The 27,780-nt window shown below is 35.7% G+C and overlaps 1 protein-coding gene across 2 annotated transcripts in view; it reads right to left on the bottom strand.

Annotated features, from left to right (window-relative positions):
* LRMDA (leucine rich melanocyte differentiation associated) overlaps positions 1-27,780 on the bottom strand; it is a 606,948-nt gene that overhangs the window by 245,448 nt on the left and 333,720 nt on the right. For both annotated transcript variants that reach the window (XM_077784575.1, XM_077784574.1), the window contains 3 exons: positions 22,493-22,624; positions 12,643-12,777; positions 3,774-3,900 (listed from right to left, as the gene is read on the bottom strand). In XM_077784575.1, the coding sequence (XP_077640701.1) occupies positions 3,774-3,900; positions 12,643-12,777; positions 22,493-22,624 (394 nt within the window). The remainder of the gene's footprint in view (positions 1-3,773; positions 3,901-12,642; positions 12,778-22,492; positions 22,625-27,780) is intronic.

The following is a 27,780-nucleotide window of genomic DNA, read 5'->3' on the forward strand; positions in this document are numbered from 1 at the left end:
ATAAAGCTTGTTACTTGGAAGTATAATTAAGGATATCTGCCAGTGATTTGGCCCTATAAACTACAAGACTGTTACTGGTGACCAAATGCCATCTGCTTTCTTTCACCACCAAAACTAAAACACATGAAAATGTTAACCTTAAAATTGCATAAAAACAAAAAAAATATTTGTGGAGAGGAGGGCTTGAGAAATATTGGGAAATATATGTATTTTCTAAAAGCAGACTGACCCAGTCATATTTAAAGAGACTTATGACAGTGTGTATCTATTCATAGCAACACACTTAAATGGATATATGCACATTTTATCATATAGATTAAATTATCATGAATCCAGACCTTTAAAATATGAAATTATGGACTTTGATACACCATAATTTCATTTTATTTATATCATACGCAATGTAAAAATGTATAGTCTTAACATATTTTCTCGAATCACATTTGCTTTGCATCCCTAAGTTTGAAATATGAAACAGTTGGAAGCACAATTCATATACCTATAAACCAAAGAAGGGTACAGTTTTAAATAATTATGTCAAGAAATGACAACTCTACTCTTTGTAGAAGCACAGATGAATAATTACGGAGCCGGGACACAATTAAGCAATTTTGACTGTCGTATTCTTGAGCTGTCTTTCTGATGTGAAATGCTGTCATGCCCAGAAACACACTTCACACTGGACAGGCATCTTCCACTTTGAGCTACACTTACGCCAGTGAAATGAGGTCATGGTCTGGTCATTAAACAAGGCTTCCTCATCTGGCTCAATGCCTTTTATCCAGCCAGACTTCCCCAGTCTTCATTAAAAGCAGGCATGGTACAATGTTCAATATTTTGACAAAAGAAAACATAAACATAACAGAATAATGAAGTTTAGCTCACCTACACAGTGAGAAGGAATACTGCATTGTAACATTAAACTGTTTTTTAATAAATGATTGTATCTTTCCATAAGACAGTCATATCACAAACAGATGCATTTCCAACAAAGGATGAAATGAAGCAAAGCACAAGAAAGTGTAGTGTTCTGTTAAATAAAATAGGGAATAATGAAAGTAAAAAAAAATTTATACAAAATAAAATATTTATGACTTAGTGATGACTGGTGATTGCTAGATACTTTCTCATTTGAGTAAACACAAGCTAGTCAGATGGAAATTTCTTGCTTTTATTCTCATTTTGTGTATTTTTTTCTTGGTGGGGTATTTTGCTCTCCCAAGCATTTCATGTCAAGACTAAAATGAAAACAACTCCCCACATCACAGCCTCTTTAGATCATCAGTCTGCCTTTTATGTTGAATAAGCCACACCATCTCCTGCTTATTATAATGGGGGGGGTGGGGGGAGGGGAGCCACCACATAAGTTATAATTTTTTGTTGGTTTGTTCTTTTTAGGGATTTTTTCCTAAAAAAGCAGGTCTGAAAGGCCCACTGTTGTAACTGAATCTGGCAGAATACTTTCATGTGGCATCCACCAACATAAATACTAATCACTGCATCTCAATTCCTGGTAAGCACAGGCTGACACCATGCCTGCTACCTTAGGTGAAAGGAAAAAAAACCCACATTATTGGGAAGTTCATTATCATCAAGGTCTTATATATCACTATGTCAACTTATTAAGGAGTTTTTCTGATGAGCAATACTGGATATGCTGCAATCTTCTTCTGAGTTTGGATCAAGGTGTAATCTCTAACTAGTTTCAGAAAGCTTAAAATATATTACCAGCACCTGCCTGTTAAATCTGGCTGAAAATGGTCAAAAATATTGACAGCTATGTGGGAGTGGAACTGATGAACAGAGAACACAAAATTCAGGAAATGTGAAGGCTAGAGAATAAAAACCCATTATGTATGCAATGTATAACACATGACAGAACTCAAAAGTAGAGTTATTGTGCACATCATCTTTGTGATTTATGGAGGAATGATGCTTGCTGTGGTCTTCAAGCAGAGCTGTCAATAGCTGTACACATACTTAGCTGCATTTCAAAGCACATACGCAGAGAAAATTCTATGAGTCTTCTCAGACATAGAAAGAGTTTGCATGCATGTGTACTATAAGCATGAATATCCTAGGAAATAAGCACAAATTCTAAATAATTTGAAGTGCTTTACAATACCTGCATCAAATTTAATATTTATTTTAAATTAGCCACTTCTGTGTTATGTATATAATACTGTATGATGAGGGTAATTTCATAGCACCTTAAGAAGCATTAATTCATGCCATAAAAATAATTTACAATGATTTTACCATCAGTAATTTGTACTGAACCATTTATAAAGAAGAAAAAAAAACTCTTTAGTATGACAATAACAACAGTAAATTGGAGCCTTCGGCAAATTTTCTAAAATAAATGTGTGGTTTATCATAAGACTTAGTGGGTAAATAATTCAGAACTATACAAAAGGTTCAATTGTAGATATAAAAGTTAAAGATGTTATCCCTAAATTTGTTAAGTAATTTACCCTTAGCTATTGACTTAAAAAGAGGTTTAATCCAGAAAAGTAACTTCAAATTTGAGAGACACTTTTTTCCTCTTACACTATTAAGTTGGATGCAATTCACGGAGTAGACTCTTAAATGAAAGATCTGTTAGAAAAATTTTTTAAAAACTTCACCAGATCCAAAATCTGATAAGATAAGAAGAATTATAAAAGATGACATACATATGCTATACCTAACACAATTCAGCTGTTGCATTTGGCCAGACTCAAAAATGGTTTGCTGTGAATAGGAAATCTACCACAGCTTAAAAATAACTTACTCCATTCATTACATATATGAAGCTGAAATAACTAAAGGCAGTGGTAAACAATATATCAAAGCAATGTTTGTATCAGAACTGTTAACATTTTAGTAGTTATAAATTAATCAGTCTGAACTAATTTGCAATGCACTGGAATTGTACTCATGATAATGCATTTATCCAGCAACACTGTTATGGTACCAAACAGTGCATTTCCATAACCACTGCATTATTATTCAGCATTATTGGAAATCTGAGATAAATTATTGATGGTATACTTCAGAGAAAAAGCAGCACACAGAAAGCAAGTAGACTGAAAACTTGAGCAGAGTTTCAAGAAAGATCTGCAGTACTAAAGCACTCTGAGCACACCACAGATTGCTGTTATCAAGTACTGATCAACAATGGAAAAAGAAGGCAAAGTGGAGAATTCACATTCTCATTCCAATTGCTTCAGCAGGATGCCCAGAGTTGATGGAAGTTGTATTAAATGCTCAGATTACTGAAACTGTCTCACTGATGCTGTCAATGTTTATTAGCAGGACACCACACTAAGTAACATCATACAAAATTAGAATCAACTGGTTCATAAAAGCCAGTAAACACCATAGGTGTGAGCTCTGCAACAGACATTTGAGTTTAACATACAAGGCAGGGGACAACTTGTCAGAAAAAATTGCACTCTTTCACGAAAGTATATCACACAGTTGTTACATTTCCTTGGACAGTGTAAAAATATTCTTTTAAGCTCAGTGACACATATTAGTTACTTTGCTATTTGAAACAGAGAAACCAGAAATTTGATAATGTGGCCACAGCCCATTAGACAGGTACCTGTAAATTTCTACATTAAAACACAGAAAAATTACTAAGGTTTTTGTCCCCCATCTGACCACATTTATCAGTCATTTGAAAGGCTTCACCTCTTTTTTTACCGTAGCAGAAGATGCAGCCAGGCTCTTGGAGTTATTTAAAAATAGTGTGAATGAATCATATTATTGTTCCCACTTTCTCCTACCTTTGCATCCTTGGGCTTAACCACTTTCATGAAGGCACCTCTTATCAAGGCTTCCTCTCTCTCCCTCCTGGTTACTTTCCGAGTATCGAGAAATTTCAGGTTTGTCAATTTGTGCAGGACAAAATATCTGACAGATATCAAAATACACACAGTTAAGATCCAGTAATACACAAAGACATACTCACAGACTCAATGACTAAAAAAATGACAGCCAAAAATAACAAAAGCCCTTGTTTCCTCCCTGTATTTGCCTTTTTCATGCAATGTAGCTTATGTACAAAGTTATAATACTTACTTTATTCTCTCAAATGAAGCCAAATATTGGTGGATAAAATGCAATAATCAGCATGGATATGCATGTTCTCTCTTTATATTAGTGAGGTATAAAACATACCAAGGAACAGAATAACTTGGAAATTGTTTTGCATTGCCTGTTTGGGAAAAGGAATTTTGAGTGATACCAAAGGTTCCAACCCACACTGAGGGAGGAAATCAATCTGAGATATGGGAAATTGCCAGCCAACTTCTCTTCAGGAATTCTTACCATTTGCCAACACGACTTTGGATTTTTTATTTTATTTTCTTAAAAATACAATGATCAGCATTTGGAAGGAGAATTCCAATTTGGTTCCACCAGAGTGACAAGGTGACCTTACAGAATACAGATTCCAGCTCAGGATTAAGTACAGAAGCACACAGGGAGAGACTATTTATGGGAAATATATTTTAAGAATTCCAAGTTCTTATTAGGATTCATCAGCATTATATTCTATTTATCATTTCTACTAGAAGGATAGCAGCTTTCTAGCCTGAGAAAAATACTACTGGCTTCTCACATGTGAAGGGTGAGAACATGGCAGAGCAAAACCAAAGCAAGGCACAACCATGGCAAATCCAAATATCTAATCATTTCAAGTACACATCATTTGCATTTAGTCAACCAAATGTAAAGGAGACACTGGAAAGTGAGGGTTTTCCTGGTAGGGGGTAGAAAGGTGATGATAATGTCCCCCAGCCTAGCTATTTTGAATAAACACCAAGTCAGTCAGAGAGTTCCTCATCATACAGATCCTCTCTGGCACTGGGAGGAAGAAACAAAGAAATAGAAAACTCTGCATAACATTTCGGGAAAAAAAACAAAACAACACAGAAAAAAAATGTTTCAAAAGGTAAAAGTTTATCTTATGATACTGTTGTCAAAACCAGATAAACATGTGAAAATTACTGCAATGCTCCCCCTTCTAAAACCAAGCAAAATTTAATGGTGCAAATAAAGCTTTCCATCAAATACACCATTCCTCTGAAGCAACACCTTCATAAATTGTTAACAACTTAACTGACAATACTCAGTTTTGAAATGCTCAGACAATTTAAATGTGAATCCTCAATCCATGGCTCTCAATTATATTGGTAGAAGAAAAAGAGTCACTTCACAAAACAGAACATCTAAGACCATTTTTTTAAGCAACAGCTACAGACCTTTGAGACAGACACATTCTCAGATTCATTCCAGCATTCCTGGCTGCCCTTCCAGTCCTCCCTGGCATTTTGCTGGCCCTTATCTTTCACTGGAGGAGAAGCTATCCATCTTGCATTACTGGCAGAAAAGCTCTGATGACAACAGATTCTTTCAAATGAAGACATGTACAGAAGGAAACAATATGTCAAGAGTGAAGAAGAGTGAAGCTAAAAATGAGTAAAGACACCCACTAAGTGTAGGGTGAGAAAAGATGAATATTCAGGTGAAGAAAACATCGGTATTAGAAAATCAGCAAATGTTTAATGATGGAATGAAATATGCCATTGAAAAGCAGGCTGTAACAAAAATGACAACAGAATAAGACAGCACTGTCATCTATGCTGACTTTGGATCACAGCCCTAATGTCAGTCTCTCAATCATCTCAAAAGAGCTTAAAATTATAATAGCATTCCTTGATACAAATGTATTTTTGTATTTTTAAGCCATCCTGACTGCATTTCAAAAAACAGAATTAGCACCAGTACTTGTCAATTCCAGAAACAAAACCAAAAAAACCTACCCACAAAAATTAAACAGCAAACTACTCCACAAGTCACAGGTTTGGGGTTGGTTCTTTTTTTCAAACTCGCACTCCTTAAGCAGAGCAAATACTAAAAAGTAGGTACCATAAATATTATCCCACTGGTAGAAGGAAGGCATATGTGCAACTAATTATTTTAAATGATGATTAAAAATGCAATCTCATTTATTAATATTCTTTTTACTAAATGTGGGACAAAAGGTATCTACGCTATTTGAAAATAATGCAATACATTCATATTAAATGGCTGAAGAAAAATAGCAAGCTTCCTGGATATATTTTAGTTAGAAATATGAAGATGCACCTTCAATCTAAATGTAACACAAGTTTGCCATAAAAAATACAGGAAAGGATTACCAAAGCCTGGGAATGAACACTCTACAATATCAATTCAACCCTTGTAAATTTAATCCAGGGTTATTTGTTGCAAAAAATCTCTTTACTGTGATGTATGACTTAGTTACCAAGGTTATCACAGCAGTATCCTAAAGTTGCATAGTACATAAAACATTTCGGTTAACAATGCAGGGAGGTTAACTCCCACAGATAACCTACTATCAGAGGGTTAGACCAGATGACATGCCTCTGTCAGCTTCCAGGAGCTATTGATGGTTCAATCAGTTTGTTTTGAAGGTAAAGTACAACAAAAGGGCACTAAACTTATTCAAACTGTCAACAGGGACTATGGAATGTTGCTTGCAGGTAAGTAATTTTGGGTGTTTTAAGACTATTATCAAACACCAATGGCTGCAGAAAAAGACAGCTACTAATAACACAGAACACAGCCATCATAAAATACTTTATGGCAGGCACTGGGACCCATAAATTGCATGACACATTGCACCTGTTTCAGACTTGTAAAATCACTAGTTAAAAGCATACTGGTTAATGAAGAAAGATCCATCTAGATTCCGCATTTTGTTTAGAAAGGTTTATTTAGATTTGAAGTTGGGGGTCAGGGTCTCCCTATTCCCCCTCCCCCTTTCTTTTTCTTCATAATTTTAAAACTTAGCCCTGCTCCATGTGTTCTGAAACTGCTGTTACTGGGTTTTAACACCTTAGTTGTTGTGTGAAAAAAGGTTATTATCTTCAGTGATGAGGATAAAGGTGAGATTTAAAGAGAGAAATGTAAAAATTAGACATACCAGGAAGGTGCTTACGGAGTCACTTTTCATTGCTTGCAAACTGATCATCTAATTCACAATGGATTAAATAAATTATTTATTTAAGTAACATTGCATCTCCTTTTGTTCAGCATCATCTCCCCCACCTTGACTCTTGGCAAGGATGCCATGAGTCTCATGAAAATAAGCTTATAACGTATTTATCATACCAACAGGACCACTCAGATATGGAAAAAAGACCACAGAATATAAAATGTCATGTTATTTCCATCTTAGTTAAGTAAAAATTACAATAAAGATTAATAATTCATTTACCAATTTTCTATGGACTGCATGCAATAAACATCACTTTAAGACTCTTCATACAGACTTGCCAGGATATTGGAAAAGAGGCACATTTGCAAACTCTCCCACTGAACCTTTAGGGAATGACTGTTGTGAGAACGAAATTCTGTATAGTATTCCAGTTTGTACTAGAATTAACAAAAACTGGAACAATTTTTAAGTTTAAAATAAAAAAAATATCTGCTGTGAAAAATTGAGAAATATTTGTCCACAAGAATGCAAAAGTATCCAGCTCTACCTGCAGCATACCTGCAACATGCTCTTTGTTTTGGGAAGTGTTTACTTTCATTTTTCTATTTTCTGTGCTATTATATTTCCTTTCCTTAACAATCACAGAACATAAATAACATGTCTACTTCAAACATTGAAGGACTGATTACACTCTTAGTTACATTATTGTAAACTAGAAAAAATAAGTAATCTGAAGTTGGCTAAGTTAGATCAACATTTAAATGGGGAAAGACTAAGAAAAAAGAAATCAGAATAATTGAAACATATTTATAACAGTGAACTAGTGTAATAAACACTACATTCTGTGATTGTTTCTTCTGCATTCCCAAAAAATTTGCCCCTCTACCCCAAACAGCGTATAGCTGGCTACAGAATTTCCTCTCTAACAAAAACATTTGTTAAATACACAGATAAATAAGACAGGTCATAAACTTAAACCAGAATCTTCCAGAAGAGAGGGCAGGATGCTGGCATGAGGTATGTTAGAGGATCACAAGACCCTGAGCAGCCTTGGCACTGCTTGGTGATGACCATGCAATTCTGAGGGGCTTGCAAGTCATGCAGAAATCCACATCACCTCCTAATATTTTAACACACTCTGCTCTCCTTCAGTGTAGTAAACAACTCTATGAATTAGAAAAATCTTTCTCTAGATGTATAACAGTAATTATAGTTTCGCCTTGATTTACTGTGTTAGTACAGACAAATTTGGTATTATGGATTTCAATTTATTTGGCTGAAAAAAACATGGTAATTGTTCTTGTTCATGAGCCCTTCTAGTGGCTAGTCTCAGATGGACCTTGTGTGGCCATTTGATGTTTTTCAAAGACACCCTTCCAGCTACTGGTGAAATGACAAGGCTTCACTCAAACACTGAAGTAGAACAGGTTCATAGATTATACAGATGTAAGGGATTATCCTAATCATCTAATTAAGTTCATAAAGAATATATACCGATTCATAAAGAACATATACAGAATTACCAGAGACTTCAATCCCTCCTGCTTAAAGAGAACCTCAACAGTAAGTTGACTAGTACTTATCATTATATATTAGCATTATTTTCATTAATGAGTGAGGACTTCTAGTATGCTACTGCTTATTGAACATATATCTGTATATCACCATGCAAATACAAGACTATTTAAAATAGAAAAGCAAATTCTGTAGCAATTAAAAAAATAAATAAAACAAAACCATAATAAAACAAAAGAAAACTGCAAGAACACTGAAAATGCTAGAAGACCCATCATTTCTCACAATCAAAACTGTAGGATAGGAATAGCTGATCTAGCTTGAAAAGTTAATCCATAGAAAATGCATGCACTTCCTTTCTTGTGTTATATCTTAAGAGGACTTCATAAGGTTATCATCATTTGCTCCCCCAGCCAAAGATAGCATATCTAGTACATGTACTTTTAAGCTAATTTAAAATAAACTCCGGCATTTGTCTCCACTTGCCCTCGTTTCCATGTCAACAGCATTTAATGAATGCATCATTCCAGGAAATGTCAATAAGGAGCAAAGAAGAATGAACAAGCACTGAAAACTTCACACATGGCATGAATTCTTCACAATCATATCGCTTTAATGAAAACAGGTGAGGTCACCTGCAGAATTCACAAATGCTTTGTAATACATTGTGACCCAGATGACTTTGCACAGTTCAGTAACACCACGTTTGAAGTTTTCTCTGCAAACAATACACCCACAGGACTGACCAACTGTGAGTACAACAGAAGCAACCAGCAATTACTCTGTTGACTTCTGCTACTTTGATCTCTGGGTCATGACCTTTGTTTTCCCCTCAATCTTCAAAGCAGAGATCAGAGACTAGGTTATTTTAGAGGACGCTGTTTTGCAAGCTATTTTTCTGTGTTTCTTGCTTCCTATTAGAGCCAAAAACTTTTAAATTTTCCTATAACAATTACATATTAGATATTCTGTTTTCCCTTGCCCTCACCAAAGAAATAAACCTTTACAAAATATTAACAACCAAATACAGAAAGTTTCAAAAATAAGATAAAGAGAACTTAAAGATTATTTTTTAATAGTAAGAAACTAAAGCCATTTTAACAATGATGGACAAAAACCCTGAGTCTTTAAAATTAACCAAACAATATCACAGAAGGTAATTTTCCATTTTCTTTTTCTGTCCAAGCAAAAATTCCAATAACCCAGAGATTTTTTTCATCAAATTGTTCTTCTACATATTTGAAATGTAAGAAGGAATAATAGGGATGGCAAAAAAAAAACAACTTTCTTCTTCCCCCCCCAAAAAAAATCATTCAAAAGTTGCTGTGGTTCTTAGACAAAAAATAACTACTTTGAGAACAAAAACACAATAATGTTTCAATATAAAAATTAGTTTTAAGGTAAGACTAGAAAAGAGGTCTAGTAAAGAAATACCAAGGGATCACCTTAAGAATCAGATCATAATTTCTTGATGAAAAGCATACTTTTGGATATTTTCCAAGTATTTTTGACAAAACCTAATTATTTTTAAAGTAAATAATATTACTTTTAACCTCTGTTTTTATGGTCATTGTGAATTACTGGACCTTGAACTTTTTAAAAAAATTATTTTCCATATTTTTTAACATTAAGATTTTGGGGGAGGTTAACAAATCTTTTCAGTTTGTTAGAACTAGAAGATTAAGTAAAGCTTTGATTTCTAGCACCTTTCTCTTTCTAGTTGAGGAATTAAATAGCTTGAACTCTAACTGAACTCAGTAGGAACAAAATTAAAGCTCAAGAAAAATGAAGCTCCGGTTCCAATGGTCACTGCAAAAATTTACAAAAAGTAGCCAGTTGAAGTTATGGAGAAGCACAATCTTTGCATAATTCAACTTCACATAAATGTAATCTTTTGATGGTTTCTGATAAATTTCTAAAAAAATAATCTTAGGGGAAAAAAGTTATTTCAAACCATTAGAAATGCTGAAACTGGAAGACAAAACTTGTGTTCAAGATGCTTCAGAAAGCGTATTGAAAAATCTGAATTAGCTAGTCAGAGTAAAATTAGAAGAGTACTTCTAATCAGTTCCACCAAGTAGGTGATGCATATTCCCTTAAAGACAGGCAGATAGATCAATGGATTGATCCATGGGTTTGGGTTTTGAATCTAATGCTGTCTAGCAAATACATTTCATATAATGCAACAAATAATAATGGAAAAGGATCAGGAAGCTTTCATTATAGCAGCAGAACCATAAATCATTCACTAATTAGAAGCCCATTCTTCTTTCTTAAAAGTACTTTAATCAACCTAGTTCATATGGAAAAAAACCACCCAGGATTTTGAAAAATTGAGAGGAAAGAAAATGGAAGCAATGTTGCAGTTTCCAGAAAATATATAAATAGAATCCCTTCACACTTTGACACAGTGGTTTACCACGATGTGACCTAAAACTACCTTGACCTCTCTGAAATCAACATTTTTGCATTGAAATGAAACAAGGGACATGCTTGTTTTGATGTATGGCTCTGTGACATATTATAAATATTACATCACATAACCACAGAGGATGTCAATCAATAAGGAATTTTTCCAGAGAGCACTAAATGAACCATGGGTTCTTGCCTCTGAATGGCTCCTTTAACATACTACTTTTGCTTAAATGATTAATAGGAGACATATTGTCAGAAAACATACTTAAAGTGAAAAACAGTAAACTGTAAAAATCATTCATTTTTTAAGCAATTTTCTAGAGCACATGTCACATAAATTTACATAGAGACAGCACTATTATAGTCTTGTAAGCTGGAGGATAGTAGGCATACCTTCCACTTAAGTGTGAAAGCAATGGGAAAATATTTTATTAAACTTAGGCTGCTCTACTACATGAAAATCAAAATGCTAAGCAAGATTCAAATGTAGACTCATTAAAATGTGAACGTGTGACAATCTAGAAATCCTTCTCAAAAATTTGAAACAAACTAAAAAGTATATGTGCACATCTGGAGCAGCTGTGCTGCTGTTTAACCTTCACCATTTCTGAGTGCAATGAATTCAAGCCCATAAATTCCCCATAAACTTGCTTTTAGTCTCCTCAACTTTGGATTGTTTTATCCTAATTCCTAGAGCACAGCTTGGATTACCTGAAGATAAGATCAGAGTTTATCATATAACTCTGAATATTGTGGATGATCCTAATAAAGAGCAAGTTCAGGCTCTGCAAGGCAAGGTGACCAGCACTGCTTGGCTCTGACTTGCCTCCAAATCCCCTTGGGAGCCAATGTGAAAAGTGCCAGCACACACAAGGACTGAAATAATGTCTCAGGTGGTAGCAAGGAAAAATACATCTAATGTCTTCTTTTTTCCTGCATCATCAATGTCTCACCTGTTTTAAGATTATAGCTCTGAAAATTACATCACTTAGCAGACATTCCATAAGTTATGGATCTATACTCATAACCATCATCAGTTACAAATATTTCTGGATTTTTTTTCAAAATAATCCTTACAACTTTTAGCAATATTTCAGTTGGACTTAGAGTATTTTATCAAGCCTCCATATTAAATTTCAGATGACCTCTTGTGTAATCTAGCTCATTGACATTACATTATAAAGATAGTTTGGGTTTTATTATTAGAATGCAACTGCTCTGAGTGAAGAAGCACGATATAGGAGGAGTTATTTATTCTGTGTTTATAGTGCCTTGATAACTACAGCAGAAGCAACTTAACACCATATCAAACATAAGCAGAAGACAAGGCAACTGGCTGTCTCAGTGGAGTGATTTTTTTTTCTTTATTGCCTGTCACCCCTAGTATATGCAAACCTTGCCTTATCTTGGCCTTAAAGAAGGAAATGCCTTGAGTAGGGGTATATGACTACTTACATTCAGGAAATCCTGTGCACACCTGCTCAGTTCAGACATGTGTTATACAGCACTGAAGTGTTTCTTGAAACAGGGCTCCTGAGCATGATCTGACTGAAATGAGGGCTACTCAAATTCCCAGGTGTTGCATGGCAGAACATTACAATGCTTTCAGAATAGAGTAGATGTTTGTTTGAGACTCTGGGTTGATTTTAGTTCAGTATTTTTCCAGTAGTGAAACAAAACTTGCATGTCTTATTACATCTACAAATGAAAACACTAACCTGTATCTCTGGTAGTCATCTTCATCCTTTTCTTTGCAGACCAGTTCATTTGGGCAAGCAATGTTTCCAAGCAAACTGAGATACTGTAGTGAGGGCACAACTTCAGCCAAATGGTCCAAAAGGCTTTCTAATTCTGTTATGTGTCAAAGGTAGTGGGTTAAGGCTTCAATGACATTAATGAAAAAAGCATTTGGAGTTGCATCACTGCTGATTTAAACATACATTTCAATAACTGACAATCAAATTTAGTATGGCATTCAGGAAAATGTCACATTAATTGTTCCAAGGGCAAACAGGGATAAACTTCAGTCAGTTTTTTGGCATGGAATGAAAGAATTGGGCTGTTTTGTCATTCTTTTCTCCTCCTTTCTTTCCTAGGTGGTTCACTACCAAACATTAAAACTTTGACAAAATGATGGATGCTGTGTGGTAAAATGGCTAGCAATTGCTGGAGCCATGAAACTTTTCCAGCATGGAAACAAACAGTTAGTTTCACAGCACATTCATCACTAATATATTCAGTCCACTGGAAAATGAGTTTAAAAAAAAAGAAAAAGAAAAAGAAAAAAGTCAAACCACAACAACCCAGGTTCACTCCCAGCATATAAACACTTTGAGTGTCACAGCAACACATTTGTAACTACTCAATTAGGATATGCCAATTAATGCTTTACTAAGTGCAACTTAAAGGTTTCAGTGTTACAAATACTTTATATATGAACTTTTAAAGGCTAGTAAAGCATACAATTTTTCATTAAAAGAGCCTTCTATTTTGATGTTCATGAGGCTTTTTAACTTAACTGTATTTTTCGGGACATAAATAAGAAGGGTACATCTTCATTATTGTAAAACTGAAAAAAATAAACAAGCAAACAAAGGTTAAACTGACTTTAACTACTGCAGTACTGGAAAACACATCTTAGGATTAAGCCTAACAACAATATTCAACCATTTTCACCTCAATTTGTTAATTGATCAAATAAATATTTTGTTGTTATGGCATAGTATGGCAATCTCTAAAAATTGAAACATACATTCTAATTTGCTTCAATTTACATACAAAGATATTAGCATGAGTCTCAAAAAATATGCCGTGCGTGTGTGTGCGTGAAAAACTTCCAATATTTAAAATCAACTGACTAAAACAACAGTAATAAATATTCAAGACCATTAAAGGATATTTGATTACTCTGTTTTTATTCTCCCCTACTGTTAGAGACAAACTATTGTTTTAAATCCTCAGTTCACTTTCGTTGCTATTATTTATACTTGATTTATGTGTTTCTCTTATCTTTGTTATTTTTAGCTGATGGAATTTACTTTATTTCTTCACCCCAATATCTTAAGGGCAACAGAAGCAATACAGAATGGAGAAAACAGCTTCATTGTTAAAAATGTGGTCTTCCTTTTGTAAACCTGAAATTTTAGTTTATTTCCAAACACAGATGAAGATCATACCAACAATTACTAATTCCAATATACTAAAATCAATGTATCTACACTCATAGTTAGTGTTCTGTCCCATAAGATCTAAGGAATTATACTTAAATATTTTCTATGACTGAGGAAAATGAGGGTTTTAAATAAGATCTATAAATTCATTGAAAAGATAGGAATGCTGACTTTTAATTTGGCAAAGCCACATTACACACTGCTTTATACCAGTAATTAATCTACCAAACCCCAAGGAAAAAAAATTATCTTTTTGTAGCACCATATGATTTGTTAGCTAGGATGAATTACCAATCCAAATTTGTTGCTCATTTTCATACCTGGACCTTAAGCTCACACATAAACTTTTTCATGGCTCTTTCAGGAAGTATGTGACTGTGATGGGAAACCCACAAACTGTTTTTCCACACATGTTCAAGTGTGGAAAAGGCTTTTTAAAAGTTTCCAAAGGCTGTTAGAGAAGTGCTTGAACCTGGCACCCTCCCTCAGCCAGGAGCAACACTTAATTTCTCTCAGGATTGCTTAGGTCGCAAAAAGGCTCCCTGAGAGAAATAGTTTATTATTACAAAAGACAGCAATTGCCATAACAGCAATCACACACAGGAGGTTGGCTATTGCAAGACTTTGATTGTATCTGGTAATTTCCTATCAAAAGGAAAGAAAAAACCATAAAAATAACACCCCAACAACAACCAAAAAGCCAAGTCATTAATTTTTGCTTATTTTATGAAGCAAACATCCAGGACTTTTGCTTCTCAGTTCAGCAGAACTGTTTCTTGTGTGAAAGCTGTTCTCCCCAGAAGTTTGCTGAATGTGGAGCATGACACGTATTCAAACTTCCATCTGAACATGCAGCCTTCAAAGTAAATAGCAAAATGTATTTACAAATGTTATGAGAACAGTGTCAGCTTAGATGTGCAAAAAGTGTAAGACTACACCCCAAAAGCCTATGGAAAGCAGAAGAGAGAGAACTTATATTCACCAAGAATTTTAGGTAAATAACAGGAGTTGATAATCTGCATTCCAAAAATCTAAATCTCCCAAATTTTGAAGTTAGTGTCTAGATTCTAACATCTTATAGCTAAACCCTGAACATTTCTTTTCAGCTGCAAAAGCACCTCCTAAAAACTAGAAGCCCCATTCACCTAACATCACTGTTATTTTTTACAAAGCATGTATGAAAAAAAATAATATCCTGTTAAAATTCTCATGATTAAGTATTTCTCAGAGATGATTCATAAGTCATGGTGCACTTCTAGTGTAGTGCTTAGTTAATTAGCATGTCAAATACTTATTTAAATCACAATACTGGAACTATATGATGCCACCAAAAGCATTATGTCTTTATAAAACAACACTAGGAAAATATGGAGAGAGAAAATCAAAGCAAATCTGATATTTTATTGCCAACTTCCTTTTTATGGTTTATTGTTGCAGTCCAAGCAGTGCCATATTGGTGCAATCAGAGCCAAAGAGCTGCAAAATCCTGCTGAGTCGCTTCTAAGACCAATTTCAGCTCTATTCTCTCCAAAAAACAAAACCCACAATTAAATCCATGGACAGTGCTAGTGAAAATATATTTATTTAGAGCTCTGTAAAAATAGCTTTCGACTAATCTGTCTAAAGTCAGTGCCACTGATCACCAGGTGAATAAGTAACAGTGATGCCAACACTTACACTATAGTCTACTGTTTGAAAAATGGTTTAAAGTATTGCTGTTGTGCTAATTAAAAAGCCTTAGTGTAGTAATCCATCTCCTAATTCAAGTGCCATCATTACCAATCTGTGAATGCCTCTCTTTCTAACAGATACAAAACAAAATAAAAACTGTAACAATTAAAATTTTTAAATCATCAGCTCTACAGCTCACAAGCTATAATATTCTCAGGAATTACACAACAATGGTTCCCTCCAAAAACCTAACTTGGTCTTCAGGTACAATTAACAGCAACACACTGGACATATTTTAAAATTTCATCCAAATAACTGTACTTATTTCTTGCATTATTTCTAGTTTTAAATTAGGGAAATGTTTAAAGAACTGGGTATTTCTCGCAGGTGAACTTTTTAAGCCCCTTCAGACTGTTACAATGTGCATAGCACAGGTGCACATTTAGACTGCTCACAAGCAGACACACACAAGCATCACACACATCACCAGATTCTCTGTTCAGAAAGACAAATGCTGCCAGCAACACTGAGACGGTAGTAATAGAATTATTCTGAAAATTACAGCACTATGATGGGTCCAGCTTAGCTGTAGAACAATACAATTTCTTGCAAATTTCATGGAACCAAAAATATCCTACAAATAAGCACGTTCTGACTTGCCTGTTTTCGCTCTCTCTCATACTCAATTCCACTGCTTCTGAGGTTCTCTCAAAGGCAAAAAACAAGCAAAAGCCCAAAGCAAATCCTTTCTCTAGCTAAGAGTTAACTGTCCGTGCAAGCTTGTAGCATTTTAATTTTTGTTTTCTAGAAAATCCTGTGTCCTGGACTAAAATTCTAGTGGCTAGCCAGGACTACATCCCCCTTCAAACCATTCAAAGATTAGTTCCCAGGGAATATTACATTTGCACAGGACAAAGTTGTAAATTCTGAGTGGATAGTGCCACTTGACTTAGCAGTTTCAGGAGAACCTCACAAGCAGGGACAGTCATTTTGATGCTAAGCTCTGTCTTTTGACAGCAAGCCTAGCAAAGGACTATTCTGTTATACTTCTAACAGGTTGAGTGGATTCACAAAGAAACTATTTTATTATGTTTCACGAGTTCCTCTACTGCAGACTTCTGTGTTCTTCTGAATTCTCTTTAGCTGTGTCTTTTCTGCATATTTCCAGGGCAGAGACACTGCATGGAGAGTAATATAAAGGTCAGCTGCTTTAGGTACTGAGCACTAATGCTGGCCATTCCCAAACACCATAGCATTTCTTCCTTCCTTACCAGCATTATTGGTATAACCATATTCATGCTTGTTCTTGGGAAAAACTGCAGGTCAAACCCATGCAGAAACATAATCTATGCTAAGTTTCTAAATTAATTTATTCTGTCTAAAAAAACTTATACATTTCCTATCTCACCATACAATTACCTTTTACATATAGTTTGACATACGCAAGAGAATCTGGGATTTCTTTCTGTTAACTTTTTGTCTACTAGCAATTCTTTTTACTAGTCACACACTCAAATACAGAAAAGTAACCACTCTTGTTCTCTCTCCCATTGCTTTCCAAGTTGCTCCTCCATTATCTTTCAAAAAGTCGTTCCACTTCCCCAAAAGTGTTGCAGAAGAACTTTCCATGTTAATGAACTTCATTGACTACAGCTTTTGGAGGTTCTTGGAAGCATGAAGACACAGTAAAGAGCAATCACCATACATTCAAAATATTTCTGAAATATGTGCATGAAAATATCAGGAATATCATGCAGAATTCCAGATCATGACATAGGAAGTCCCAAAACTGTCATTCAAAAGTTTTCTGCCAACTAATCACCTGTCATGCAGTTACTGCCATCAACCTAATATTAAAACAGCTGAATAACACTGCTACCAAAGTCATATATGAGCAAGGTACCTATATTTATTCCCAGCTGAAACATTTGCTTCAATTAAATTTATAACAAACATGATGTAGCAATCACAAGCAGTTCCACATACAAATAGCCTTGAATCAGAAGTTACCAATTCTCCTCTGAATGCAGCATGAAAAGATCTTTGCCACCTGAACGCTTTTCCATTAGAATGTGCTAGGTCTTCAAGGTTGGATAACCACAGAAATAGCTTGCAATATGCAAGTATACATCTCCCTCTTCTCTGTGTGCAATAGGATGTCACACACGGTCATTTGTATGCCACTTTCTGGCTTGAACCCTATCAGGTAGGGAGATAGGACCCTGAGACAAGGCCTTGCTCACTGACTTTGAAACCACTTTGCTCAAGAAGAAAAAGGTACAGAGTGGATGGTAATTAACTAAGTTCACATATCTCATGAAGAGCTTCCTGCATACTGAATATATGGGGAAAAAAAATCCCATTCTGCCTACTGGAGCAGCATTAGTTTTCTTTATGTAGCTGGAGTTGCCAGTGCTTTTAAAGGCATTTTAGAATCCCCATAGTTCCAAGGCTGCAGATTTGAAGACCATATTTCAGCGTTATTAAGTAAAAAGTATCACAAAGGAAAAAATAAAGTAGCAGGTCACAATTTTTTAAAAAGTTCTGATACCTGCAGCTCAAATCCTGCAAGCACTGCTCTAGAACAGCATAAGGAATCACCTGGACTGTGGACTACTTCTGTTTTCCACAGATGTATAGAAGACTACTTCTCTCTTCCTTGATGGCATTCACAGGACTTAATTTTTATTTCAGGTACACTTTATTCTAGAAGATTCTTGGCTCATAAGATACAGAAGTTCTCTAACAAGCCACAGAGATTTCACTAAATCCACAGTTGTGGTGTGGAGAACTCAGAAGCCTATGTAGGAAGAGTTCTGTACCACCTCAGTTGTCTGTTTAGAGGGAATGGGGAGTCATAGGAGACATTTTGTAACTTTAATGTATTTACTCAATCTAAACATCAAGTCTTCAGCACTTAATATAATGAGATTCTGGTCAGACTTCTGTGTCTTCAGGCACTTGAGGACAATTTAGGAACAAGCACACAGGCAAAGTAAATTATAATCTATAGTTCTGGGGTTAAGCAAACCTGTAACACTGCTGGAGCTCTGCCAGGCTGGTGCTGTGCCCACTGCCCTGGGGAGCTGTTCAGTGCCCAGCCACCCTCTGGTGAAGAACCTTTTCCTGATATCCAACCTAAACCTCTCCTGACTCAGCTTCAGGGCATTTCCTCAGCTCCTGTCAGTGTCACCTCAGAGCAGAGATCAGAGCCTGGCCCTGCTCTTCCCCTCAGCAGAAGCTGGAACTGCAGTGAGCTCTGCCCTCGGTCTCTCCTGTCCAGGCTGAACAGACCAAGGGGCCTGAGCTGCTCCTCATTCAGCTTCCTCCAAGCCCTTCACCATCCTCGGGGCCTCCTTTTTGTCTGCTACATCTACATTCAACACCTTTTTCTCAAGAAATTTTAGTACAAGTTCCTCAAAAGTATATAGAATGTATGTTAAATGTATGACCAGCTTACTGGACTAGGTAAAGAAATAGTTTTATTACAAAGAATCACATATCTGGTTTATTATCAGATTTGTCTGTTTACAAGTGAGGCAGTGAAGAGCTTCTAATTTTCAGCATACAGCCATGTGTGTGTGTGTATATATATAAATATAATACATACATATATCTGACAAACTATCTTTTGATAGTTCCTGAAATTTTGAAGCTGCCCATTTGAGTAGCTTTGACATATAATATAAAGATTGAAATGTAAAGGAAATTGAAAAGTCCACACTATATTGTTCCATACTGGTCAAGATCAGAGAGTGAAAAGCCATGAATTCTCACCCACAGGGAAATAAAACTATTTAGAAGTTTCCTGACTGATTCATAGTATCTGGTTAACACACTTAAAAGGAGAAATGAGGCTTTCCTTTACAAACATAGGTGACTACAGTCATAAGTCCTCCTCCAAAAGTAACTTCTCTTCTGTCCCCATCCATCCTGATCTGCACTCTTTCTGCTGTCCACAGTGTGTGAGAAAGAAACTAAGGTATGTTTCCCAAAGTAAATCAGGCTTTTTAAAAAATAACCATACTATATGCATGAAATAAAGCATGTTAGATTCATAATCCAACACACTGCACAGTGCTGATGACTCTCCTTTAGGTATTTCCATTACATATACTGCATTTTAAAATATTTTAAACAGATTATTCATTACAGGAAAGTTGAACGATAACACATTTATTTGATTGTAATATTTTAATTTGCTTCTTCCACTTCTAGCAGAAAAATTGGTAGTGGCTGACTGTAACTGCAATAGGCAACCAGAAGAAAAAAATACCAGATGATTCTTCTTAGCCTTTGCCTGATTTACAGATAAGCTTTCACATTTGTACAGTATTCAGATATTATGTTAGGAGGGCCCAAATGTTATTTACACATGCAATGCCACACAATAAGTGAACCACGCAAAAGGAGCAGAAAGCTCTTATCAGAACTATCAAAACAGGATGCGGATCTAAATGAAGCCAGAATAAAAGGAGAGAAGAATACAGTTATATTAAGAGATACTCAGTAAAGCTCTCATATGTGTTCTAAAGTTTACATGCTATTCCAATTTTCAAAGGGATCAGTTTGGCTTTTTGTTTATTTTAATCTCTCTCTCACTCTCTCTCTGTATATATTTATGTATACATGGCAATATTCCACCCACTGAAGTTTTATTTCAGATCAGTATTCTTTGCTCACTTTTGTCCTTTATATAGTGCTACTCTCATATACTGAACAATCCTTTCTGTAATGCATTTCATTATTCTGTTAAATGTATTTTTTTCCTTAACATTTTTAAAGAATTCTATAGAGAAATAATTCATTAAAAGAAGTGATTAAAGTTCAAATAAGACGCTTTTCAAACACAGCATTAACATGGAGGAGAGGAATCTGGAGGGCCTCTGTGCTTCTGTACACTGATGTATCCTCCTTACAAGAGATCACTGCTCCCCAGGGCTCAGGATGCTAATGATAGACAGCAGTTAATTTTTCTTCTCTGGGCAGTTTGTATACAATAGGTGTTGTACAAGTATTTTTGCAACTCCTCTATTAAATTATTTGTAGCTACAAAATGTATATATTATTTCTAAAACTTGGGTAGCTCAATAATCTCAAATCTCTAACTTCATAGTTTTTAGATTGAATTTAAAAAATTCCCAGGACATATCAAATCCTTCCTGACTTTGAGAGCTCACACACTTGACAATACTATTCTAGTCTGTCTGTGGGACCAGCAGAAACTCTTCAAAGACTGCTACTGACAGGACAATTTTTTCCCTCTCATTTTGTTCACTGAGTTAGTATTGAATACCTCTGCTCTCTTTTTGGGAAGTGTGAAACTCCTCCAGGAGTTTGCCCATAGGACAAATACACGTACGTGCTTTTTTGGTCTTATGGCCAAAGTTACACTTCATGGTTTGTAAGTGGCATCACCAAAAATGTTCTTGTACATTCTTCGTGAGTTCAGATTTTATCATGGTAGCAAATGACAGAACAATAAGACCAGTTACTCAAATCCAACCCATAATACCCTGCATTAACCATAAATCTAGCCAAATACCTAGTACAGTAATAATTGTTACTGTTCTAGAGACACACTTGGCAAATTTCCACAGCTCCAAGAAGGAAAGTAACTCTTCTGATATTTATTTATAGAGTCAAAAATAAATGCAGAAATCATAGAATCTGCAGTTACTTTTATTCCCCTCAATAGGAGGATTTTGCTTTAGTAGGAGGTAAATTGCTCTCAGTTTACATTGTCTGTAATAAAACCCTGCAGTTGAGCAGTCTTGTCCTCACACTGCAATTACAAGGCCAGGGCTTTAGCAGGCTGTGCTCTAAGACACTGCAGGCCTCAGTTGGCCTTTTGGCCACAGTTTGATCAACCTTCATTTTTGCAAAATCATATATTACACATCTTCAAATCTCCAGATGGGTCAAAGTCTGAGAAAATTATGGAATAATCAAGACAATGCCCATAGACTTTGCAGATAATTAGTTTTTACAGACCATTATCTGTAAGCCTACATACTAGGGGCTCTGATTCAGAGTATTTCGACAAATGTTGAAGTATCTATTCTTAATAAACAGAAATAAGCACTAACTTTAGGCATATGAAGAAGTGACTGGTTACAAATGGACTTAGTCATACATCAAAAGACTTTACTGTATTAAAACCCTGATTTGGAAAGCATTTTATGTGAATTTATACAGAACTGGAATACCAAGAAGACAGTGACACGCTTTTACAGCTGCAGTTGCACAGCAGCTAGCCAATTGTGCATATTACCAGTTTCATGAAAATAGAGACAATCATTAAAATTATTATGTGGGTTAAATTAATTTTATCTTACTTTACTTTAATGCTTTAAGAGCTATTTAAAGTATTAAAACCTAATAGTGTTTCACTGCACACTCTATTCCACTAGAGGTCAGCCTGCAACAGAACCCCAAGCAAACACAGGAACTGCTGCACACGGGTAGTGCTGACATTATTTTCTTTCTCTATTTTATCTATTAGAAAGATTTCTTCGGAGCCATAACTTAGATCTCTCACAAAAATGGAGCAACAGGAAGATATAATGGTGCATTTCATTTATGAATGACCTGTAATAAATTACTATGAAGTATTCCAGGTGCCAAAAGAGAGAATGCTTTGTCGGCACATGAGCTATATTTCACGTACCTTAATTTGGCTGACACATAAAACTCATTTGACATTTTGCAGGTATTTCTTTGAAAGGATATTTGGTTCTTGTTGAGCGTTAAGGTATGGAGGTGGGGTAACCTGGGTAACAGAAGGTCATTTCCAAGTAGATTGTTGTCCAAGATCAGCTCTTCCAAGTAACTGAATGTTTTCAGTCCTTCTAGTGACCTGCAAACGACAAAGGCAACAGGAAAAATGATACTCCACTAAATCAGGGAGGCCATTATGAGCTGAAATAAATATTTTAACCTTCCCTTTCAGGAGTGGGAATAGTTTTGGTTTGGGCCTGTCAGAAGAGTGAATGACAAGCATTAGTGGCAAGGGGAGTGCTGGCACTGCAACACATCCTTCACATGCTGGCAGGATGAAGGATGCGGGTCACTTAGTGAGTAGCCAGGATCCAAAACAAAAGGCTTCAGATATGGGGCCTGCAGGATGAATTTGTCAATGTCTTGTGCCTTCAGGCACCCAGCCTCGCCTGACCCTAACCTCCATTCCCAAGATAAATAACTCTGTCACAGTTCACCTTCATTCCCTGGACACAAATTTAAGTTGTCATCCATCATTTCTGCCAAGAAATATCATACCCTGCTAACAATAATAAATACTACTTCGAGTATAATTTCTTAGTAGTTACCTTGCATGCAATAATAGAAAATGTAGAGGGGATCCCCCCCCTTTTTTTAATTAACCTCTTAATTAGCTTTTTGAGTTCATGCAAACAAAATAAAATGTTCTCTACAAAATAAAATGCAGAATTGCTCTAGACAGAAAAGGAATTTTCTTTCCTCCTTCTTGGAACTTACTGTCCCACTGTCAAGCCACAGGTCACACTGCAGAGAGCAGCTTTAAAAAGGAGCATTTGACAGCATGGTAGCAAAGATGATTACTTGTAAATAAAAAAGGAACTGGAAGCATTCATTTCTCTCACAGCAAAATACCAAAAAAAAAAAAAAAAGCAAAAAAACTAAAAAAGAACATTTCAGTGCCTTGTTAAAGCATCTATTCTAAGCCTTATTCTTAATATTTGCTCATTCTAACAGTAAAAAACTCCTACATATTAATCAACTAAGACACATGATATACAAAGAATACACACAGGCTTGCATTCACAGCTCATTCACCTACCAGACACCTAAAGATATGCTGAGATTGCATGACTTGACAGCTGATCTACTATGCCTACCAGTGGGAAGATCATCACTGTATCTCCTGGCTCTTTTATAGAATGTGATGAATAAGGGAGATGCAGGTTATACTATTTATTCAGCTTCCAATGACATTTATACTGAGGGGATTTCCTCACCCTCCTTCCCAGGTCTTGGCAAAGATCGAAGTGCAGCCAAGGCCCTGTTAGAAGGTTCCACAGATACAATTACTGGAGGAAAACACAAGTATTAATAGAAAAGACAATTTAACATTCATCTGTGCAACAAAAACAAGATACTGCTTTTGTAGCTAGAAGTTACAGACCACTTATAGATCATACTTAGACAGCTCAAGCAACCAAAAGAAATCAAGTGTGTGACCTTTACACTGGGTACTGCACACTGAACTATGAATATTCAAGCAATATTTTTTGCAATACTGCAACAGTGTATTTCAGTCCAGGAATTCCAAAGTCTCTTTTCTTGAACAGGAGGTGCAACTATCACTAATGCTATTTTGATTCTCAGCAGCTGGACCTGCCACCTATGGACCATGGCATTTCTGTATCATTACAGTTTGATACTACATTTGATGATACAGTTTGTGAAGCTGAAAAAATAAAGGCCTCTATTATAAACATTTTATTGAAATATTCACCGCAGTAACAATTACACATTTTACATGTGCCTTTAACCAACACATTGGGGAAAAAACATCTCAATTCAGCCTAAATAAACTGTTCACCAATAAAAGCTGTGCTAGTAGGCTGCACTAAACTAGCTATTTCAGCAAAAGGTCACAGCAGACTTGGTATTGCCAAAGTCAAGATTAGAGGAGAAAGCAGCAAACATCTTAGACAGTGCTTTCCACCAAGTACCTTTAAAAGGCAAGAAAACTCAGAGGAAGTAGCAGTGAGTTTATCAAGCTGTTATGAGTTTTCATTTCAGTTTGACAAACCTAGTTTAGCAAATTCCCCTTAAATACTCTTTATTATATAAATAGTGGATTATTTCCAAACCTCACATTTCAATGTATGACTTCGACTTGCCAAAAGGGTTCAGAGAAGGCCACCTCCTTGTCAGCACCACAGAGCCTTATGGGATGTTAATAGGTCCTTTGTGAAAAAACACTGCTTGGGCTCTGGTCAGTGTCAGCATCAAAATACACATTGTTCTTGAGTTATGTTATGCAAATATAATACTCTTATCATGAGAATCAGCAAATGGTTGGCAACCGGCAAGGAGAAGAAAGCGCACATCCAAAACTGCTGCAGGGGAGGCATAAAACAAAATGACAAGCCATGAAGTGGGACAAAAGGCCCTGAAACACTAGAGGGAGTTGCCTAGTGAAACAGCCTTTCTTTCACAACCCTGGGCTGAACACAAGGGTACTAGTTCCATAGATAGGCAGAGAAAATTGTGCGCAAATCTCCTTACACCTGTCTGGTTTTGATAATTTTTGCCATGTAATGTTATTAGCTGCTCAGTTAAAAAGGAGCCATGTTACACAGGGGGTTGCTTATAATTGCTGTTTTCATGTCATCAGAGCAGTGTGCACTTGGTGATTTAATCACCTAAATTCAGAGTCCAGGGAGATGGGAGGGGTTGCCACAGTACAGAGAGTGTAGCCATTAATATAAATTTACAGCCATATGTTGTTTTGGTATTAATGGAATTTTTTGTTTTAATCTTAAGCAGAAGAAAAAAAGAGCACCAAAGCAAAAATGGTAAGACATAGCAAAGAAATAAAAAAGGAAAAAATATGTTTGCTATCATTCAGTGTTACTACCTACTGAATTCTATGCAACAGTCTCTACCACCATAATATATTAGGAAATATTGCCCAGCAGTTGTACTCCAAAGTGTTAAAGTTTTAAGTACAATCCACACAATTGGTTTTATGGTACAAACTTCAGCAAGTCCCATAACTTCCATAAAGCTTCGATCTCCCATCTGCAGATGGGGGGATAAGAAAGGATTGCAATTGTAAATTGGTACAGAGAAAGTATTTTTGAGAATCTGAGACAGAAATCAGTACAAAATACCGTCATTTTTATTTTTAATGAGGTTGAGCAAGTAATATTAATTACTACAAGTATTTCCTTATGAGCCCATTACAAAAGAGGAGAGGAATGCTTACATATACACAGCATAGGAAGAAGGGCACAAGCAACCTAAGAGGCGAGTATAAAAGAGGGGAATAACTTAAGCAAGAGTATAAAACTAAGTCTAAAATCAAATCTGTACTGTGTTCTCATAGTTCACAGAATAAAAAAATGTCTCCTCATGTTAGTATACTAGAACAAATACACAGTCTCACCACAACAACGCAACCAGCACTGAAGGGCTGGTGGCAAGTAGTTGTTTCCCTTACTTTCAAAAGGCTAAGAAACATCACTAAGGTGGATTGCATGTTGCTTGTCCCCGCTCTAATGTCATGAAAGCTGCCCATTATCTCACCCACAGGTACCGTCTCAGTTACCTCATTGCAGGGCTCACACTGCTCCCAGAGGAGAGCAAGTGTTGCCAAGAGATTTCCACTGCAATTTTCAAAGTCACATCAAACCGACAAAACATCACAACGTATTCAGTGCCGCCTCATTCAAACAGAAAAAAGTTTAAGTTTCCACTGTAATTAACCCTATCCTCGTTAAGATAATTATGATCAAGCTCCCTGTCACAGCTAATATCACAGCATCATTGCCTATGGCTCACGCTCTGCCCTCATTAGCTTACAAAAACACCGCGCTAAACAGGAAACCCTCTCCTTCTGCAAAACGACTTAAGATGTTCTGTAAGTAGACAGTAAATAATCCTTTAGAATATAAAGGTCTCAGAAATGCCATTTTATCCAAGTCCTTTGGATAATCAGTATGATTTCTTCCAGCTTTCTTTTCCATAATTCATTTATGGTTTATAACAAAGTTTTAATCATAAAGGAATGTCATGACAGAGATTTTATTTTTTTAATGTATGTGTATGCATGGTAATTGTCAACTACACTATTTCATGTGATCCCTCTGGCCTGACAAGGATCTGGTTACAACGAAAGTAAAGAGCAACTCTTCATTTTGGTAATATTTGACAATGAAAATATGAGATTTTATAAATGAAAAAAAGCAGAAGCCTTGCAAGTAATAGACAAAACCCGGTACTCTGCAGTTGTCCTTGTTCAGAAAAACAAGCTGCTCAGAAGCATATGCTACAAAAGAAGAGTTCCTCACATTTTATCCCATCCCTTCATTAATAAGACAGCTGCCTCATACCTAATTGACTTTTTCCTCCTGTTTAACAGGAAAAGAGAGAGCAGTTAACAATATGCAAATGAGAGATTTTGGGTTTAGCCTTGAAATTGATTTGCACTTTGTTGACAAGAGATAGCCATTAGCAGAAGTTAAAGATGGGGCTGTTACAAAACAAGAGCTTTTTAAAATACCTTTTCCTTGCCTTTAATGCTTTAATAGATTACAGGAGAACAGAATCAACATGAGAACCCTAGTACTAGATAATTTCAGTACTTAAATAGAAATGCAATTTCTATTTCTCCAGCACCTGCCAGCCAAGGACTACAAAGCATTTTTTTGCAAAATATTAATGAATTACTTTTCAAAAACCTGCTGAGCTTAAAATTCCATTTTGTAGTAAAGCAGAGAGAGGTTAAGTGACTAACAGAAGGTGACCTCCAGCAATTTTCCAAGAGACAAGAAATAACACCCAGAACTCCTGACTTCTAGTCCTTTGACTTAACCTCACCAAAGCAAAACAAAGCACAATAAAAAATGGGTGTATATATATATATATATTATATATATATATATATATATATATATATATATAAAATAGAAATAAATCAGGTGGATAAAATACAAGTAAAACAGAAAAAATGGCTTCTACAGTATTCAAGAATAAAAGATTTTTTTTTTTTTGCCAATCTACTTAGTGATTTTACAGTTTCTTGCGTGATAATAGAACCAAAAAGAAAACAGCTCTGACATGACTTCTGGACCAAGACAGAACACACACACACACACATCAAAGCACCACAGTGACAGTAAAGAGCCACCAAGATCCAAAATTTTGTAAAGTAAGAAATGCTTTGTTTTGTCTAATATCAGAAGAAATGCTGGTATTTTGCAGACTATCTAGAGGTAGCATTTTGCATCACTTCCATCTTTT

This window comes from Lonchura striata, chromosome 7 (assembly GCF_046129695.1).
Source record: "Lonchura striata isolate bLonStr1 chromosome 7, bLonStr1.mat, whole genome shotgun sequence".
NCBI lineage: Eukaryota > Metazoa > Chordata > Aves > Passeriformes > Estrildidae > Lonchura > Lonchura striata.